Here is a 20,805-nt window from a genome sequence, read left to right as displayed (position 1 = left end):
GAATAGTGAATTCTTGGTTCTGAAGCACAGCAGAGAGAGCAATAGGGGTGGTGAGCATGTAGCAGTCAGATAAAGGGGCTTCTACATGGTTGGTACCAGGCAGTGAAAGTCCATAAAAGCTTCAACCATCCTGAGCCACAATTGTAAACCAAGGTGAACTATAGCGAACTCATGCCTGCATACTAGCCTAACGAGAGCTTCATAAAGTCTAGGACAGAAAACTGTCAGTATACATTAAAGGTAAAAGCGGAACTGCACGTGGCTCACATAGAGCATAGGTGCTGAAGTTTGACTTTGCAGAAGGCCCATCCCTGTGTATGTACAGCACATAGGGGTAAAGATAGTGGGTTAAAGTAATTAAGAAATAACAGAAGAAAAATGAAAACTTTGGATTGAAGAAAATTTGTTTTAGGATGAGTTCCCCCCCCCCCCCCCATTGATGAATAAACAGAAAGCTCCAATCCTCACCATAGCATCACCACTGTGGTCAAGGGAGGCAGAGAAGCGTTTATAGGACTGCTTTGAGTTGGTGGACTGGACAAAATTCAGAGACCCATGTTCAGATCTGAATAAATATGCCACAATTGTCACCAACTTCATCAAGATAAACCATGAGATTTGTAGTCTGCTGAGGGCTAGATCTGTGGCATTCAAGATCAGTGATCCAGATCTATACAAGAAGTCCAAGCACAACTTTCAAAGGACTATTTTAAGAGCAAAAGAAACAATCCCAATTGAAGTTAGAGACGGAGTCAGATGCGCATCAGCTCTGGCAGGGTTTGCACGCCATTTCTTCCCACAAGGCAAAATCTAACATCATGAATAGCTGTGATGCTTCACTCCCAGATGAGCAAAATGTCTTTTATGCATACTTTCAAAGGGAGAATAAAATTACACCTATATGAATTCCTGCAGCATCTGGTGACCTGTGATCTTTGTCTCTGAGGCAGATGTCAGAACATCTTTCAAGAGTGTGAACCGTCACAAGGCACAGGCCCTGATGATGTACATGGTAGGGCATTGCAAACCTGTGCCATCCAGATGCTCTGTGTGCTCAAGAGTGTCTTCAATCTCTCACTGTTGCAGTTAGAGATTCCCACCTGCTACCATAGGGCAACAATCATACCAGTGTCCAAGAAAAGCAAGATGAGCTACCTTAATAACTATTGTCCAGTTGCACTCAAATCTACTCTGATGAAGTGCTTTGAGAGACTGGTCATGGCCAGAATCAACTCTTGCCTAAGCAAGAACCTGGAACCACTGCAATTTGCCTATTACAATAGGTCTACAGCAGATGTAATCTCACTGACTCTCCATTCAGCCTTGGATCACCTGGACAAGAGTACTGCCCACATCCGGCTGCTGTTTATTGATTAGACCTCACCATTCAACACTATCGTACCCTCAGTTCTAATCAACAAGCTCCAAAGCCTGGGCCGCTGTACCTCCTTCTACAACTGGATCCTTGACCCCCTCGCCGGAAGACCACAATCTGTGCCGATCGGAAATAACATCTCCTCCTTGTCCACAATCAACACTGGCGCACCTGAAGGATGTATGCTTAGTCCACTGTTCTACTCTCTCTACACCCATGTGTGGCTAGGCATAGCTCAAACACCATCACTAAATTTGCTGATGACACCACTTTTGTTGGCAGAATTTCAGATGGTGACAAGGTGGTGCACAGGAGTGAGATATTGCACTCAAGGTCAGTAAGACTAAACAATCGACTGGGGGAATTCAGGAAGAGGAAATCAGGGAACATATACCAGTCCTCATTGAGGGATCAGCAGTGTAAAGGGTGAGCAGTTTCAAGCTCCTGGGTGTCAACATCTCTGAAGATTAATCCTGGGTCCAACATAATGATGCAATTACAAAGAAGGCATGACACCAGTTATACTTCTTTAAGAATTTGAGGCACTTAGTGTGTCACCTAGATACTTTCAAATTTCTACAGATGTTCTGTGAAGAGCATTCTAACTAGTTATATCAACGTTTGGTATGGAGGGTCACTGCACAGAACCAGAAAAAGCTGCAGAAAATTGTAAGCTTAGCTAGCTCCATCATAGGTACTACCCTCTCCAGCATCGAGGACACCTTCAAAAGGCGATGTCTTGAGAAGGCGGCATCCATCATTACCCAGGATATGTTCTCTTCTCATTGTTACCATTAGGGAGCCTGAAGATCCACACTCTATGTTTCAGGAACAGCTTCTTTCCCTCCACCATCAGATTTATGAATGAGCAATAAACCCATGAACACTGCCTCACTTTTTTTTTGCTCTCTTTTTGCACTATTTAATTTTATATACACTTCCTACTGTAATTATAGTTTTTTTATTATACATTGCACTGTACTGCTGCTACAAAGCAACAAATTTCACAACATTTGCCAGTGATTAAACTTGATACTGAAAGCTTGCTTTGAAGGTACTTTCCAGACTCCATATGTATTCTGTCCATCTACAGCACTAAATATAGATGTACTCTTGACAGTACTAGTGTACCAAGAACTTTGTCTATCCCGAGGGCAGTGATCAAAGCTGCTCCCAAAGGAACTTTGACTCCTACTTCTGCTGTAATCCCACTGAAGGAGCACCAGTTTGAGGAATAATAGGAGAACAGGAAGGAAGACGCAGTACAAAACAGGAGCAGGCAAAGAACAAACCTCCATCAGCCACAGAGCAGATCTAAAGAGACCCAGTGAGGAGTGTGTACCGGAGGAAAAGTACAAAGCATAAATTAAAGGGACCAATAGCTATAGCAGTTGGAGTTGCCTCATGAGCAACAGTGGCACCTCTTCTAAATAGGAGCAGAGAGGCCAGCAAAGCCAATGGCAGAAAAAGATGAAACCAAAACTGTGCCCCAGGAGTTGTGACTCGGAAGAAAAGTTCTGGGAACAACAGTCTTCATGCAGCTAAGTGCAAGGAAACCCAGGGCAGTTATGCCCAAGACAAAGCTCGCCATCCAGTCCAGGGTGTATTACACTTAAGTTTTCCAGAGGGCATCTACACCCAGAATCATGTAGAAAGTTATTTCAGAACTTAAGAGCTCCTGGTAAAAGAGGTAACACTTTGGCAGTTATAGAAACTTAGCTAATGAACAATAAGCAGAGAGTAGATATAAATGCATGCTTTTCTGGAGCAAAAAAATAACAAAAATACTACCGTGTGTGTGAACTTAATGGGCAGAGCAGCATCAGTAAGGGGAACAGGACCATTGATGTTTTGGGTTGAGACCCTTGATCTGCACGGAGTTCCTCCGGTAGTCATTTGGTCCAGTTTCTGATATCTGTAGCCTTGGCTGATATATACCAATGATCTGCCATATGGATCAGTGTTAGACACTTAACTTTTTACAATTTATAAAAATGATTTGGATGAGGACAGCAATGTAATGGTTGCTCAATGTACTGATGATACAAAGAAAGTAAGCTATGAAGAGAACATCAAGAGGTTACACAGAGATATAGATAGTTTCGATCAGTGTGTAAAGACCAAGCAATTGGATGTAATTGGGAAAATGTGAAATTGGCCACTTAAAAGGAAAAATAAATTAAAAAAACATATGATCTCAATGGTGACAAATCGCAGAATTCTACATGCAGGAGGAACTGAGTGTCCAGGTGCACAAATTACAAAATGCCAATACACAGATACTGCAAGCAATTAAGCACACTCTCACTTATTGTCGGGGAAATTGGTTAAAATGTGGGGAGTTATGCTTTAGCCATATAGGGAATTAATGCGATCACACTTAGGAAACTATGCACCGTACCAGTCCCCCTACAAATGGAAGGATGTGAATGCTTTGAACGCAACTTAAGGTTGATTTATTAAACTGATACCTGCAATAGGCAAGTTATCTTACAAGGATAGGTTAAATAGGCTAGACGTGCAAACACTTCAGTTAGGATAGAGAGCTACTTGATTGAAACAAAATCCTGGGTGATGTAACAGGATGGATCTAGTGAAGTATGTTTTTTTTTCCCTTATGAGAGAATCAATACTAGCGGTCACCATTCAATAGCAGAGGTTCACCCATGCAAGACAGAGGTGACATAAGAACTTTATTCATATGGCCATGAGTCTCTTCTTTAGAGAGCAGTGAAAACACAGTCTTTTGAATATCTGAAAGGTTACTTTGGTTAGCAGGGTACATGGAATTGATTATAATTCGATCAGCCAAGACTATGTTAAATGGCACAGCAAGCTGAGAAGCTGAGTAAACTAATCCTAATACTATAGTCCACGTCTGCTCCCATGTTTATGTTCCATGTAGCACTTACTATCAAAATGACAGTGAAACTTAAAGTATCTTGTTTAAGCTCACTAAGTACCATCTATTTCGCCAGAATGATAACTAGCTTTTAATTTTTAAGGCAAAATGCCTTCCATATTAATACTTGCATCATATTTGTGCTGAGGGGAATCAAGGACACACTTGCGCACTTTCTGATCAATAATTCAGAATTTCCATAGTAACAGCCGCAGGGATAAATTTAGAAGCTAATCAGAAAAGGTTCTAAAGTCCTCCTCTTTCATCACTATTATTTACCACTAACATAATCAATATTATCTTATTCTATTATTTCTGCTTTCAGTTCTCCCTATTCACTCCTATTCTTGAAGAAATATGAAGAGATTTAATCATTATTTACACACATGATTAAACATTTAGTACTTAGAAGAAATTGTCATACAGATCCTTAAACAAAACCCTCAAAGATGATCACTTTTACCTCTGAACATTAAAGCGCATTATACCAACTCAGTCTAATTATTTGTTACCTGTAGTGAATAATTGCACTGTTTGGACCACTGCTGGAGATAGAGGAAAAGCTCAAGCCTACAAATTTGTCTTGCTGGCTGCAAAACATTAATGAGGGAATTAAAACAAGTAATATTTAAAAAAATTATTATTGAAATTGCAAAACATAATCAATTAAACCACAAACTACTGAATGGCACTTCTGAAAGAGGCTACTGTGGCGCTAACAGTCACACTGAGTGAGCTGCAGAAATCAGTGGCTGCAATTGGGGATGAAGATCATTGTTCCAGAATCTTTAAAGCCTTGCACAAAAATGATATTTACAGAAGGGTGGCAAGGAAGAAGACATAGCTAAAAAACAAAGAAAACATTTTTTTCCACCTAAAGACTTTGCAAAGCATCACTTAGAAGGTACTGCAAAAATCTAGAAGAAGGTCTTGCAGTCAGATGAGACAAAAGTGGTACTCTTTGGCCTCAACACTAAGCAGTAAATCTAATACTGTGCATCAGCCAGGTAACACCATCCCTACTGTAAAGTATGGTGGAGGTAGCATCATGGTATGCAGATGCTTTTCAGGAAATCTGGTCAGGATGGATGGGAAGATGAATGGTGCTAAATACAGAGAGAGTCTGGATAAAAACCTGCTCGCCTCTGCCAGAAAGCTTAAACTGAGGAAGAAGTTCTTGTTTCAGCAGCACATTGCTAGAGTAATCATGAAGTGGCTTCAAATAAAGAAAATAGATGCTCTTGAGTGGCTAAGTCAGAGTCCTGACCTTAACCTGATCTAACGTCTCTGGCAAGACATCAAGAGAGCTCCCCGACTAACCTGGCACAGCTGGAGCAATTTTGCCAATAGGAAGGTGCAAATCTTGCTCCATTACGTTTTGCAAAAATATAAGCTTTAGTCACCTCAAATTGCCTCTCATTCTGCATACCTGCCATCTCAGCAAATCTTCATGGCATTCCCTCTATAACAATTACATCTCCCTTGGATAAGGAAATCAAAAGTGTACAAAATACTCTACCTGCAATGTCACCAAGGTTCTACAAAACTGCAGTAACCCTGCATTCAAATCCTCTTACTAAAGGTTTACCTTCCTGACCATTTTTTTGTGCCTGCTTGTTACTTTTATAAATATACACTTAGATGTCCTTTAATGTTAATGCTGTCTCAACTCTTTTTTAATAATATTGCTTTCTGTTTTGGGCAAAGTGCATGACAGTTTTCCATATTATATCCAATCTGCCACCTTCTTGTCCACACCATACTCCCTTGCTCCTTTACACATACATAATACCCATCTACTCCAGTATCATCAGCAAATCTGGAAGTATGATATTCATTTCCCTTATGTATGTACATATAAATTTTGTCCGAACAGAGTGATCTTAAAGTTAGACGGTGAAAATAAGGCTCTGATCTACAGAAATACAAATGTTCAATAGCATTGTTTCCTAACAAAATAGGAAACAGCGCTTAGCTTGTTTCACACATTTAATTTAATGATAAACACATGCCAGCCTTACCTGCGTAATTCTGCAACTTTGTCTGCAGCATCTATTTCAGTTATTTTGCCTTTTGGAACCTGCAAAGTTCCAGTTTTAGCAGATAAATCAGTACAATAGAAATACAAAAAGAAACTAGCAAAAAAGTGAATACAAGTAATGATGTTGTTAAAAATATTCTATAGAAGGTTATTACAGAAGGTGTTTCATGATCATTAATGAGTTCCACTGAACAATGGAAACTGTGAAACAATCCCAGCAATAACATAAACAAGATTTCTTACCTCCTTCTCAAGCCAAGCAAACAACTCACAGAGAGCTACTGCATCTTTAATCTGGCATTTAAAAACATAAAACAGATCAGTTCATTCCCAGCTACTTCTTTTATCATGCCTGCATGATTCTGCATTTACTTTTAAAAGATTACAAATGTTTTCCCCTCAAATGAGGAGAGCAAGACCCATCTAAAATACAACATCTTATGCTGGAGGTCATAACCCGATGTGAAGCAGACAACAACTGCAGAAATTCACGCAAGTACTCTTATGGTGCTTAAGCAAAAATATTACAGTAGACTCAAAGTGCTGCAAAAATTGAAGCTTAAATTGATTAATTTGACCAAGAACAATTCAAATTGACAAAAGGGTAAGATCTTGTATTGATATAAAATACTTTACCCCCCATCAATTTGCACATACTAAATAAATATATTGGAACAATGATATTGCAGGTGTATTATGTACAAATCATTTAAGTTCCATTTTCAATTGTTTAAGATAACTAAAACTTTCCAGAGATGAAAGTACAAAAATTCTACAAGGAAACTAATGATCAAATTACTCACGTGGGCTTGCCTCATGCCTTCAATCTCTGTTGGATTCTTCATAGCTTTTGTAATGCAAACTGGAGTGTAAACTGTCTGCAGCCTCAACATCTATTGAAATCAAAATAAATATAGTTTACTAATGCTCAATTCAATTCCTGTTCTACAATTTTGACAAACTGTGGAATGAGAAAATCTAAAAGTATTTAGAGACAAATTTTGTCAGCCATTTAAATAAGTGCCAATAGTTTAGCCACCTATTGAACATCTCTCCTCATTACTCTTTTGGAGTCAATGGAAGCATAAACTAGGAGAGGAATACAACCCACTGCTGAGAATGGAGTGTTTATTTGTTTGTCACGTTTTTTGTTTGTTGTCACGTGACTTTATTTGTCACAGGTACAACAAAACACACAATGAAATGCATCGCTTTGCATCAAGTCTGAGGATTGTTCCAGGGTAGCCTGCAAGTGTTGCTGCACTTCCAGTGCCAACATGGCATGCTCACAATTTACTAACCATATATTTTTGGAATGTGGGAGCAAACCAGAGTACCCAGAGGAAACTTACAGAGTCAGGAGGAGAACACAAAAACTCCTTACAGACAGTGGCAGAATTAATCCAAATTAGTAATCACTAGCACCATAAAGCGGTTGTGCTAACTGCTATGCTACCATGATTACAAAATCTAATTTTATATGCTTACCCACAAAAATTAAAGCTTGTCCCATTACCAACCTTCAACTCTACTGCACACAAACCACATCAATAAAAAGCTGCACTAACTTTTGGGAAATACTGTGCTACTAATCTCCCACTTTTATTTAAAATACCATCAGATTTACACTTAATACCAAAGTAAGAGCCTGGCCTTGGCCACGCTTTGATATGAAGAAAGAGAGCCAATAACAAAGAACTATGGCAATTTTGAGGCATGAGTTGGGAGCCAAATGCGTAGTCTGTACATCCGAAATTCTTGTATCTGAGGTCTGCTCAATACGTTACTTTCCTGAGGGATTTAAGAGACAGCAAGAGCTCAAAAATGGAACTAAATACAAATAAAATTGAAAATGCACAGCAGGGTAGGTATAATCTTCTCCAATTACTGTCCAACCTGATCTGCATTCCTGTCATTTCCTCTTCTGGAAGTCATTCAGTTCTGGAAAAGTGATTTAATGCAAGTACTGAATGAAGCACTGTCAAAAGATAAAATAGCCCCTGATCAGCCTGGCAATCTGTCAGGTTGAAATTGTCAACATTTAGCAAAGATGATGACCAAGTGATGATATATCAGCTCTGTGCTGATGCAGGCGACCCAGAGCATGCACCTAACAATGACATTTTCCCAACTTGCTTTCTGTAAATACATGAACCACAGTCTATATGAATTCTAAGTAAGAAGGGTGATAGGCCACTTGACAGAGGTGCATAAAATGATGAGGTTTTGATATCAAGGATGCATCTCACCCTAACTATGGATTTTTTCACTCTCCTCCCATCCAGTAGGCACTACAGAAGCCTCTGTTCCCAGACCAACAGGCACAGGAAGAGCTTCTTCCCTGAGGCTGTGACCCTGCTGAACCTCACATCACAGCGCTAAGCAGTATTGCACCCATATTGTACTGTCTCAGTACTTTTATATTTGTCTGCTGTAGCACTTGCTTTTTATTCACAGTTATTTTGTAAATAACACTATTCTTTGCATTTCTGGTTAGATGTTAACTGCATTTCATTTGGCTTTGTATCTGTACTTGGCACAATGACAATAAAGTTGAATCTAATCTAATAAAGTCAACAGCCCTAGCCTCTTCCATAGGCCACACACATATAATACAAGGTATAATTTTAGAGGAGGATGCCAGAGGTACTGTTTTCAGATAAAGTGGTAGGTGCTTAGAATATGTTGCCATGGGTGTGGGTACAGGCAGATACATCAGGGATATTTAAGACTTAGATAGGCACATGGATGAACAAAATGAAGGGTTATACTGGAAGGAAGGATCAGATTGGAGTATGTTAAAAGGTCAGCACAACAATAATTTCTTGAATTACTGGCCAACTGGCAGAAAAAAAAGAGTGCGAGTAAAGGGAGCTTTCTCAGGTTGGCTGCCAGTGACTAGCAGTATTCCGCAGAGGTCAGTGTTGGAACCGCTTTTTTTCATGTCATATGTCAATGATACAGATTAAGGAATTGATAGCTTTGTGGCCAGATTTGCTGACAATATAAAGATAGATGGAGGGGCAGGAAGTGCTGAGGATCTAGGGTGTTTGCAGAAGGACATAGGCAGATTGGGGGAATGAACAACGAAGTTGCAGATGGAATATAATGCAGGGAAATGCATTGTCGTGCACTTTGGTAGAAAAAATAAAGGTGTGGACTATTTTATAAATGGGAGAATATTCAAAAATCAGAAGTACAACCTGGGACTTGGGAGTGCGCATGCAGGATTCCCTTGATGGCTAACTTGCAAGCTGAGTCGGTAAGGAAGGGAATGCAAAAACAAGAATGCACTGCTGAGGCTTTATAAGGCACTGGATAGACTGCACTGTAGTATTGGAGTATTGAGACCAGTTTTGGGCCCCTTATCTAAGAAAAGATGTGCTGGCATTGGAGAGAGTCCAAAAGAGTTCACAAGAATATTCCCAGGAACAAAGGGGTTAACATAAGAGGAGCATTTGATGGCTCTGGGCCTGCACACACTGGAGTTTAGAAGAATGAGAGGGACGTCATTGAAACTTATGAAGTATTGAAAAGCTTAGATAGAGTCCTGAAGAAGGGTCTTGGCCCAAAATATTGACTTTTCCATTGGTGCAGCCTGATCTGCAGAGTTTTGTGTCTGGTGCTTTGGATTTCCAGTATCTGCAGACTTCGTGTTCTAGATAGAGTGGACGTGGAGAGGATGTTTCCTATAGTAGGTGAGTGTAGGAGTAGAGGGCAGCTTCAGAATAAAGGCACATCCATTTTGAACACAGTTGAGAGAATCTGCAGAATTCATTGTCACAGACAGCTGTGCAGGTGAAGTCACTACGTATACTTAATGAAGAGGTTCAGAGCTTCTTGATTAATCAGGGCATCAAAGGTTATGGGGCGAAGGCAGAAGAATGGGGTTGAGAGGAATAATAAATCAGCCATGATGGAAAGGCAGAGCAGACTCAATGAGCCAAATGGCCTAATTCTTCTCCTGTCTCCAATGTCCTACAGCCAATCACCCCAGCCATTTTCAACTGTTTCTACAACAGTATGGTGCTGAGAACAATTTGCAGTTGTCAACAAGTTAATGCAGGACAAGATAAAGCTAGACAACTTTTCTCAGTAGAATAATCATCATGTGGACAAATCTTCCCTGCTCCACCTAAGATCTTCTAAAGTGACACTTGGAATCCATGCCTACTTTAGAATGAGATGAACAATTTCAATGCCTGTGGAGTCCGGAGTTTAAATAAGTATCAGAGTAATAATACACTCTTAAAAGCTCAGTATAATTACCATTTCCTGATGACTTTTACTTTGGATACCTGTCTTGCTAACAAAGCTTGAGCTATACATTATGATTATAATTGACAAGATTTCAGGTTTGTTTGGTCAGATTAATATCTAACTGCTCAGTGATGACAAACCTTTGGGATTGCTTCGGAAAGAGCATGGCTGGCTTTGCTACTGATCCAGACCTTTTCCTTGGAGTTCATATTGGAACAAATAGCCCGTAGTTCACTGAGAACAGATTCATACGGGAGTAGATGAACTCTGAAGTCAGGTGCTGTATTTGAATCAAGCTGCAAATGCTCTCGCACAGCAGGGTCTTCCATGTGCTTCTCGTTAATGAACAGTCTGCAGTGAAGAAAGGGAAAATAAAAGTCTGAGAACTGTGGATAATTTGGCAAGCAATCGCCATGAGTGCACATTAAAGATAATCAGAATCAGGGTTAATATCACCAGCATATGTCATAAAATTTATTAACTTAGCAGCAGCAGTACAATGCAATCTTGATAATACAGAAAGAAAATAAATAAGTCAATTATAGTAAGTATATATAGATATATTTTAAAGGAAGTCAAGAAACTGCAAACACTATAAAACAAAAACAGAAAATATCAGAAGGTTATGCCAGGTTTATGAGTTACTTTCTGATTTTGTTTGAGGTATTTCCAAAGACCTCAGGACATTAAGAATACGTCACAAGTAATAAAATGTTTGCAATATATGCAGTCCACTTATACCAAAGCTCCAATGAACAGTAATGAGATATTTAAAAATATATTATCTACTCTAGTAATTTTGATTAAGTAATTATGAACTGGCCAAAATTGGAGCCTGTAGGATCCAAAGAAAATTAGCAAATTGGATCTAACATTGACTTGGCTATAGAAGGCAGAGAGTGCTTTTTTGATGGGGATCCTGTGACCAAAGTCATACCACAAGGATTAATGCTGGGACACAATGTTTGTCATAATTGTTAATGACTTGTAGACAAACAGGCTCTTCAGCCCATCTCATTCATGCCAACTGTACTGACCAGTGAGCTAGTCTCATCTGCCCTCATTTAGCCCTTGAAGCCTCTCCTATCCATGTACTGATCTAGATGGTTTTTCAGTGCTGCTGATAGATAGATAGATAGATAGATAGATAGATAGATAGATAGATAGATAGATACTTTATTCATCCCCATGGGGAAATTCAACTTTTTTTCCAATGTCCCATACACTTGTTGTAGCAAAACTAATTACATACAATACTTAACTCAGTAAAAAATATGATATGCATCTAAATCACTATCTCAAAAAGCATTAATAATAGCTTTTAAAAAGTTCTTAAGTCCTGGCAGTAGAATTGTAAAGCCTAATGGCATTGGGGAGTATTGACCTCTTCATCCTGTCTGAGGAGCACCTTAACCACCATTTCTGGCAACTCATTCAAAACACACACCACCCTTTGTGTGAAGGCACCCTGATGTCCCCTGCAAATCTTTCACCTCTGATCTTGAATCTATACTTATTTTATGACCTGCTCCTGGGGAAAAAGACCAAGTGCTTTCACTCTGTCTATGCCTCTCATGATCTTATACACCTGTATTAGGTCACCCCCTCAATCTCCTCTATTCCAACATGTAGCTTGTTTCAAAGGGATTGGATAGACTGCGTTTGTTTTCCCTAGACAGGATTAACCTGAAGGATGACCTGATAAGAGATATATGAAACTACGTGGGGACAGATAGTGAAGATACCTTTTACCACTTAGCAAGACCGACTTAAGCAACAGGGAATAATAACAAAGCGAGTTTTAGAAGGGATCCAAGGGGAAATGCTTTTGACAGTAGTTATAATCTTAAACATGCTGCCTAAGGAGATAGTGGACAGGTATCTCACTACATTTAAAAGCATATTGACAATCACTTGCATCAACAACACACAGAAAAGTACAGACCAAATACAGGTAAATGTGACTAGCATCCATGTATAATGGTCCATATAGATGTGGTGCCAAAGAGCCTACTTCTATGGCGAATGATTGATTCCAAGGCTCTCTGACTGTATATCTAAGAATAATTCCTGTGCTGAAAAAAGATCCAATAATGTGTTCGTCAAGCAAGATATCGACCATTTTGCGATATTAATTTGATACAAGACACATATTTGATCAAGTATTATAAACTATTAATTCTAGATTGCCAATCAGCCGTTAATGCTAGATTTGGGCAGATGAACACTGGGACTTGTTTGGAATGAGAAAATCAGACTCACTATCCTTTGCTTGTCAGGCTCCTAAATGGCTGGCTTAATTGAACAGCACAAGAGAAGGTCTAGAAAATGTCTTCAATAAGTAGCCAAAGTCTTCCAAGAAGATGGAATTATGCAGGATGCAAGAAATGATTGCATTTTCTCTGTAGCTCAGAGATTAGCAAACCAAACAATCAATACAATGATTCATTGGTGAGTGTTTTGGTAAGCTGGAGCCTTGGTGGAAGACTTGAAGCTGCAAGAAGTCACACAGATGTTTCTTTGCAGGTGTGACCATAATTACAGATCATAAATACAATAGCAATTATGAAATAAACAAGCTTTTTTGAATTCCTTACACAGGTTAGTACAATGGGAAGTGGCTAGAGGGAATAGCAGCATGGTTGCATTAAATGAAAACTGGATAAGAGCAAGAGACTGGATGGTGAAATGGGACAAAGCTCACGAGGGGCATAAATACAGACATAAGCCTAATGTGCCAACTGATCCTTTCCTGTGCTGCAAATACTTCAGATGCATTAAAAGTGCAGTGAACCATAGATATTGGTGGATATCATGATGGAAATAAATTGCATAGATACAGAGTATTATAGAAAAATATGAAAAAGCATCATAAACATAACATCCAACAATGTGAAAGGCAGATAAATCAGTAACATTAAACTAGATTACAATTTGAAAACAAAACATGGTGACTGATAGGTAAAACACTGACTAGATGCACACAGAAGATTCTGCAGATGCTGAAAACCTTGAGCAACACACACCCAAAATGCTGAAGGGACTCAGCAAGCAACACAGCATCTACAGAAATAAATAAAACAGCCGATGCCCTGCTGAAGGGTCTTATCCTAAAATGTCAACTGTGTATTCCCCTCCATAGATGCTGCCCAACTTGCTAAGTTCCTTCAGCATTTTGTGTCAAGATTGACTGATTGCTTTAAGTTTACATTCAATCATTACTGTTCATACCCATTCACAAGCCTTTGCAAAAAGTCTTCATAGAAAAAAAACTCGAAAATGTACGAATTGCCCTCTTAATAACGAAATAACAAACAGATGCTATAATATTATGTCAATATGATACTAAGATCCTCAGGAATTAAGGACACTGTTCATTCACAATATGAATTCTGGTCAACTGCAGGAAAGTTCCAACATGTGATGCTTGTGCTCGCAGTGGTGGGCAGTTACTGAACAGCCCCATTACCAATCTCGGTCTAGTACAGCACTGCGCAGTAGGACTGTGCTTATTTGGCTGAGTCCATTCTCAGTTTTTGTTGCGAGATAGGGGAGGCCGTTGATAGTTGGCGAGCGTTCTATTGCATGGAGGGGAGGATGATAGGCTGATAATTGGGAGTGCTTTGTTTCATGGAGGGGAGGCTGATTAACTGGTGAGCGCTGTATTGCACGGAGGGGCGGACAGTAGGCTGATAATTGGTGTGCGCTGCATAGCATGGAGGAGGATGGTAGGCTGATAATTGGTGAGGACTGTATTGCACGGAGGGGCGGACAGTAGGCTGATAATTGGTGTGCGCTGTATAGCATGGAGGGAGGATGGTAGGCTGATAACTAGTGAGCGCTGTATTGCATGGAGGGGAGGACGGTAGGTTGATAATTGGTGAGCACTGTATAGCATGGAGGGGAGGACAGTAGGTTGATGAGGAATGCTGTATTTCTAAACATCAAATGGACTTACCCAATTCAGGCTGTAACATCAGCCTCTCCCTCTCGAATTACCTCCACCAACTTACACATCACTGACTGAGTTAGAGCAAACAAACTACTGATGTAGTAGAAAATTGGAAGGAAATTTTCATCCTAAAGACAGTCCAGTCTGGCGATTTTTGAAGAGGTGTGAGACGGAAGAGGAGGATTCTGCGCCTAGGCCCACAGACAATTCTGATAATGTTAATGATGAAGAACTCCAATCGTCTGAGTCATTTCACTGCATTAGTGCAACAACAGACACAAAAAGTCCGTCTTTTTATTTTACAAAACTATATATTTATTTAAACAAATACATAAAATACAAACATTAAATATTTACCAGACATATGATTACTATTAAAATATGATTACTATTGTCTATAAAACAGTCAATTCCCTGGGGGGGGGGGCCACCACTCCCAGAAATCCCCCCGTGCTCCCGCTGTGACCTCATGCTCCTTCTCCAAGGACAGCCAGGCACAAACGTATCCTCAGAAAAGGGGCAGGCAGTCGGCCCAGGCAGAGCCCTCGACTTTCCAGTGCCTAGACCAGTGAATTGCTCTCTTGGGCTGATCCAGGAGCAAGCCCGCCAGTAGATCCTCCTCACAATACATGCCCTTCTGTACAGGGTGCCCGTATATGAGGAGCACGGGGCTGAAGTGCAACCAGAACCTGACCAGCCGCCCCTTCAGATACTCAAACAGGGGCTGCAGCCTCTCACACTCCATATAAGCCTGGTACACTCTCCTCCTGGACACAGAATGGACAGGTGGACGGGGTGTCAGTGAACCTCTTTAAGGACCTGTTTAACAGTACTACTCTATTCAATACCTGTCACACTAGGTCCCCAATATACAGGGGAGTCCCTCCGCTGCCAGATGGTAAAGCAGATTGCCAGCACAGAAGTGAAAGGTGTGCAACAGCAGCCCGTAAAAGAAACACTTTAGAGCATTACGGAATGGCACAGTGGGCATCCCCACGAGATGGCTCACATGTGCGGGACCCTTTCCCGTGTGGTAAAACCAAGGCCCGAGTCCAACGAGCACTTCCAGCTCATTGGGTGTGGTGCAGCCAGAACTCCTCCACTTACCCGCTGTGATAAGATAGGGACCAATCCCCCTCGCAGCACCCCCACCAGCGCAGGAGCACCTTGTCTGGATAAGACTAGACTCCATACCCTCAAAAGCTCTCAGTAAAAGCGAGGCAGATCCCTCAAAGAGGCACGGCCGATGCTGTCCGTTGGAAACTGCGTGCCCTCCTGCAGACAGTGTCTCCGGCGGAGAAAGTACATCGCCAGTGCATGCAATCTCTGAGGGTGGTCACTATACAGGTATCTCTGCAGGGTCCGCCAGCTGTATGCGCAAACATACCAATGACTGACCACCCTCCGCTATCGGAAGGCTCAGGACCACAGCAGAGACCAATGTCTCCTGTTACCCCAAAGTCCACCAGCCTCTTCTGGGTCCTGGAGACAAAAACTGTAGGCGGGACTAAAGTAATCAGCCGGTACCATATCTTAACAATGGGTTTTATATGGACTGGTGATCTGAGTTGTCCTATTCCACCGTGCCTAGTCTGTGGCAAACAACCTACTAATGTAGCAATGGCTCTGGCAAAATTGAAAAGACACTTAACTACAAATCACAGCCATATGACATGTAAACGTGATGATTATTTTAAACTATTGGAATCTCCAAACGAACAGATTAAAGCTTTTGAAAATAAAGTCACAGTCAGTAAAAGGACTCAGGAAGCAAGTTATTTAGTAGCTTCAAGACCAGTTCACTCAAGAATGTTTAAGAAACTGTGAGATCCTGGACAAAGAGCACACCAATTTCCTAGCTACATACAGAAATCTTGTGGCTTAGCAGAGGAAGAGTTCTCAACGTGGTGTTGGAGCTGAAAGGTGAATTGCAGAAGTACTTTCAAGAAAATGGTGTGCCAGATTATGCCAAGTGCTTTGAAGATGAAGAATGACTGCAGAATCTGGCCTGCTTAGCAGACATATTTCATCATATGAATCAGTTGAACAAGTCTCTGCAAGGCCCTGGAGAAAATATTTTGACTTCAAGTGACAAGATTCTTGGATTTAAAAGGAAACGGAATCTTTGGAAAAACCATGCTACAAAAGGAAATCTTGAACTGTTTCCACTGCTGCTTGGGTTTGAGAATGAGGAAGGATATCAAGAAGTCTTGAGTCTTATTGAAAAACACCCAGAACTGCAAAACAAAATTGATCCTCCCTTTCAAAACAAGTGTATGACTGGGCAAGAGACCCTTTCTCTAAATCTTTTGCTCAGCCTGAGAACTTGACTTTGAGAAAAGAGGAAGAATTTTGTGAGCTGCACTCTGATCATGCGCTCAAGATAAGATTTACTGACCTGCTCCTGGATAAGTTCTGGATTTCTGTGAAAGAAGCGTATCCTGCCATTCGTATGAAGGCAATGAACATTTTGCTGAAGTTTTCAACTTCTTATGTGTGTGAGCAAGCTTTTTAACAAGCATCAGAGCAAAGACAGAAATTGTCTCATTTCAGTTGAAGGTGAAATCCATGTGTGCTTATCTCAAGTTCGATTCTGAATTGAGGAATTTCGAGAAAGGTAAGCTAAGCTTAACTGTTTTATTTTCCAAAAAAAGGTTGGCTAAAAATTCATTCTCTACTCAAGACCATTGACAACTATTTTTGAATTATTATATCTACAACTTACTGATCATGCTAGCATATTGTGAGCTCTGGATATAATTAATTCTTATGCAGGAGCTCCCCGAGACCTGAAAATTATTTCAATGGTTCTTCCAGGGCTAAAAGGTTGAGAAAGGCTATGTTAGATTGATCCTGGAGTAGGTTAAAAATGTTGGTACAACATCCGATGTTTTTCAGTAAAACCTTGAATTGCACTAACTAAATCAATTATCTTAAACAATGAACACGAGAAAGTCTGCAGATGCTGGAAATTCAAAACCACACACAAAATGCTGGAGGAATTCGGCAGGGCAGACACCATCTATGGAAATGAATAAGTAGTCGATGTTTTGAGCCGAGACACTTCTTCAGCACTGGAAAGGAAGATGACAGAATAAAAAAGTTGGGGGAGGGGAAGAAGGCTAGCTAGAAGGTGACAAGTGAAGCCATGTGGGTAGGAAAGATAAAGGCCTGGAGAGGAAGGAATCTGACAGGAGAGGAGAGTGGACCATAGGAGAAAGGGACAGAGGAGGGGACCCAGGAGAAGGTGATAAGGCGGTTAAGAATAGGTAAGAGGCCAGAGTGGGGGGACAGAAGAATAAGGGAGGGTAAAGGGAAAATATTTTCCACAGAAAGGAGATTGATATTCTTGTCATCAGGTTTGAGGCTAGCAGAACAGAATACTCCTCCACTGAGGGTAACCTCACCTTGGCAAAAGGGGCATCCCTGGACCGTCATGGCAGAACAGGAATGGGAATCAGAATTAAAATATATGGCCACTGGAAAATCTCACTTGTAGCCTATGGAGCAGAGGAGCTCGACAAAGCAATCCCCCAATTTACAGCGAGTTTCACCAATGTAGAGGAGGCTGCATCGTGAGCACCAGACAAAATAGACAACCCTATCAGATCTCAGATGAAGTGCTGCCTCACCAAGAAGGACTGTTTGCGACCCTGATACCCTGATCAGGATGAATGGACAAGGGAATCGCAGAGGGAGAATCTCTTTTGTGAGGGGGGGGGGCGTGGGTGAAAAGATATGGTTAGTTGTATTATCCCTTTGATATGGGCAGATGTCATGGAGAATGTGTTGGATGCGGAGGCTCATAGGGTGGTAGGTAACATCAAGAGGAACGCTATCACCGTTAAGGCTACAGGAAGATGGGGTGGACACAGATGTTCAGGAAATGGAGGAGATGCAGGTGAAGGCAGCATCAATACAGGAGGAAGGGAAACCCTATTCTTTGAACGAGGAGGACATCTATGATGTCTGGACATGATGTCGCCTCCCGGGTGCAGATGTGACTATATTTGACAAAATAAGATCCCTAAGATAAAAAAGGTAAATTGTTTTTTTTTTGGAGAAAATACATAGGAAATCAAAGCATTACACAAACAGTGATGGTTTAAGGTAACATCCCATCATCACTTCAAGAGCAATTATGAAAGGGTAATAAATATTGACACAAGCAGAAAGTAAATGAAAAAATAATAAGAAATGTATCTGACAGACAATATATTCACATAATTAGCCTGCAGTAGCAGAATGCAGTTTAAATGTGGATATAGGAAATTGGAAAGCTTGGAAAACGCTTGTGTCAAAATTTGATTTTAAAAAAGTTATATGACAAATGTTATAGCTACAATGGTGATTTAGATTCACTCTCTTCAATGAATAAATGTCTATTAACATACATCTAATGCACCCAAAATGTTTAAAATATATACTTTACATTAAGAATTTTATTTGGGCAGTAATTGACTTGAAATTGTTAGTGGTTTTTTAGTCTGAAAGAATTTTTTTAAACTCTGAATAGTCTAAAAGTATTAGATAGAAGGTAATGTATATTGTATTGCATTTTCCCAATTCTACTAAACTCTTACTACACTATTTTGCTATAGAGAGAAACCAAAATATATTAACTCCAAGCCTGCAGCTATTGGTTTCTCCTGTGTACTGTAGCTCTAAATGTATGCCATAGAATTAGACTGCACAGGAGGCAGTAAATGAAGCAAGATATCTGTACCATTGAGCTAGATCCATCCCGAGTTTTCCTCAAAGTACTAATATAATTCTGCCCCACCTCTCTCAACCTCAACAACTCTGTGAAAGTCATGACAATAATGGCTTTATCACAGCTATTATAGATTACAGTAACTTGCTAACTAAGCAGAACCCATTTCCTCTCCCAATTAAATTCTCCCAACTGTCTTCAGCCTACTGCTGTCTATTGTATCATCTACATCATGATAGCTAATCAAATTTAAGCACTTACACTAAAATTATCTTTTATTGAAATCAGAATATCTCCGCTAGATCCCTGCTGAGTTGACCATCTCTGTAAGTGTATAATTTTGAAGCTTTAAGGTCACAACCATAAAAATTTAATAAGATGAAGCATTTTACAGTCTTAGAAAAATACACTAGAAATAAATTTAAAAGCTTTGCAACAATGTCAGATAATGTAAAATGTGAGGTACTTTTTGTATCTAAGTTACCTGATGGAGTTCAGACCAATGATAGCAAAGGCGAAGAAGACAGGATTGTAGACTATATCAGAGCCACGAAGGTTGAACAGCCCTGTGGAAAGAAACAAAATAGAAGATGAAAGGTGAGAAATTAAACTTAATTTTATCGAGGTTGAAGACTAAACAGACACTGTCTTTGCTGAATACCTTCACTGAGTGCACAAACTCCTGTCCATTTACCATATCAAATCTCAACATCACAGATAATAACCATTTTTCTGTTTAAAAAATGTACATGTTCCAGTTAGGGCTCTATTTGCAACACTTGTTAGAATCCTAAAGTGTTCACAGAAAGGGGCCCTTTCTGTCCACCTTAACCACAGCAACTGTGATGCCCACATCCTTCTATGCCCTTGCTATCCAAGTATCCAATGGCTTTCAAAGATTGTAATTGTATCTACCTTCTTCAGCTTGTTCAAGATATTCACCATTCTGTGTGGAAAAACTTGCCCCTCAGATCTCCTTGAAATTTTTCCCCTCTTATCCTAAACTGGGCCCTCTAGTTTTAGACTCCCCTACAATGACACAAGGATTCTATCTTGGCATCTCAACATTTTTTTTTTTAAAAGCTTTGTAAAGATCATACATCAACCTCCCACATTTCTAGCAGGATCAGTCTCACCTTGCAACTACCAAGCTACACCCTGGTGAACCTTTTCTGCATTCTCTCTATTGCTGCTACATCGTTCTTGCACTATAGGGACCAGAACTGTACACAATACTTCAAGTGCTACCGAATCAGTGCTTGTACAACTGCAACACAACATCTACACTCTCATACTCAATGCCTCTGCCAAATGCTCTGTAGGGTTTTCAGATTGTTAACTGTATGTTAACTGCTAATTGCATATATAAAATGGCTGCTCTGTAGAGTTATAATGAAATGGCTTCTTTGTGGGTAACTGATGAGGTAATGCTCTGTTTAGTTGGAATGTTTGGGTTATAATTATTGATAACGGAGAAACTAACCAATGGAAGCAATGTTGTTCTATCTGTATGTGTGGGAACCTGGAGTGAGTGCGTGGGTTTTCGGGGAGGGGAACCGAA

General features: G+C 40.2%; 1 protein-coding gene across 4 annotated transcripts in view; it reads right to left on the bottom strand.

Annotated features, from left to right (window-relative positions):
• The window catches only part of xpnpep1 (X-prolyl aminopeptidase (aminopeptidase P) 1, soluble), a 107,024-nt gene that overhangs the window by 44,686 nt on the left and 41,533 nt on the right, over positions 1-20,805 (bottom strand). For all 4 annotated transcript variants that reach the window (XM_073026865.1, XM_073026866.1, XM_073026864.1 and 1 more), the window contains exons 8-13: positions 19,729-19,810; positions 10,719-10,929; positions 7,122-7,211; positions 6,562-6,612; positions 6,299-6,357; positions 4,790-4,867 (exon numbers count right to left, since the gene is read on the bottom strand). In XM_073026865.1, coding sequence (XP_072882966.1) covers positions 4,790-4,867; positions 6,299-6,357; positions 6,562-6,612; positions 7,122-7,211; positions 10,719-10,929; positions 19,729-19,810 — 571 coding nt within the window. The remainder of the gene's footprint in view (positions 1-4,789; positions 4,868-6,298; positions 6,358-6,561; positions 6,613-7,121; positions 7,212-10,718; positions 10,930-19,728; positions 19,811-20,805) is intronic.

The sequence above is a fragment of the Hemitrygon akajei genome, chromosome 23 (assembly GCF_048418815.1).
Source record: "Hemitrygon akajei chromosome 23, sHemAka1.3, whole genome shotgun sequence".
In the NCBI taxonomy this organism is placed as follows: Eukaryota; Metazoa; Chordata; class Chondrichthyes; order Myliobatiformes; family Dasyatidae; genus Hemitrygon; species Hemitrygon akajei.
This window is presented reverse-complemented; position numbering and strand designations above follow the sequence as displayed.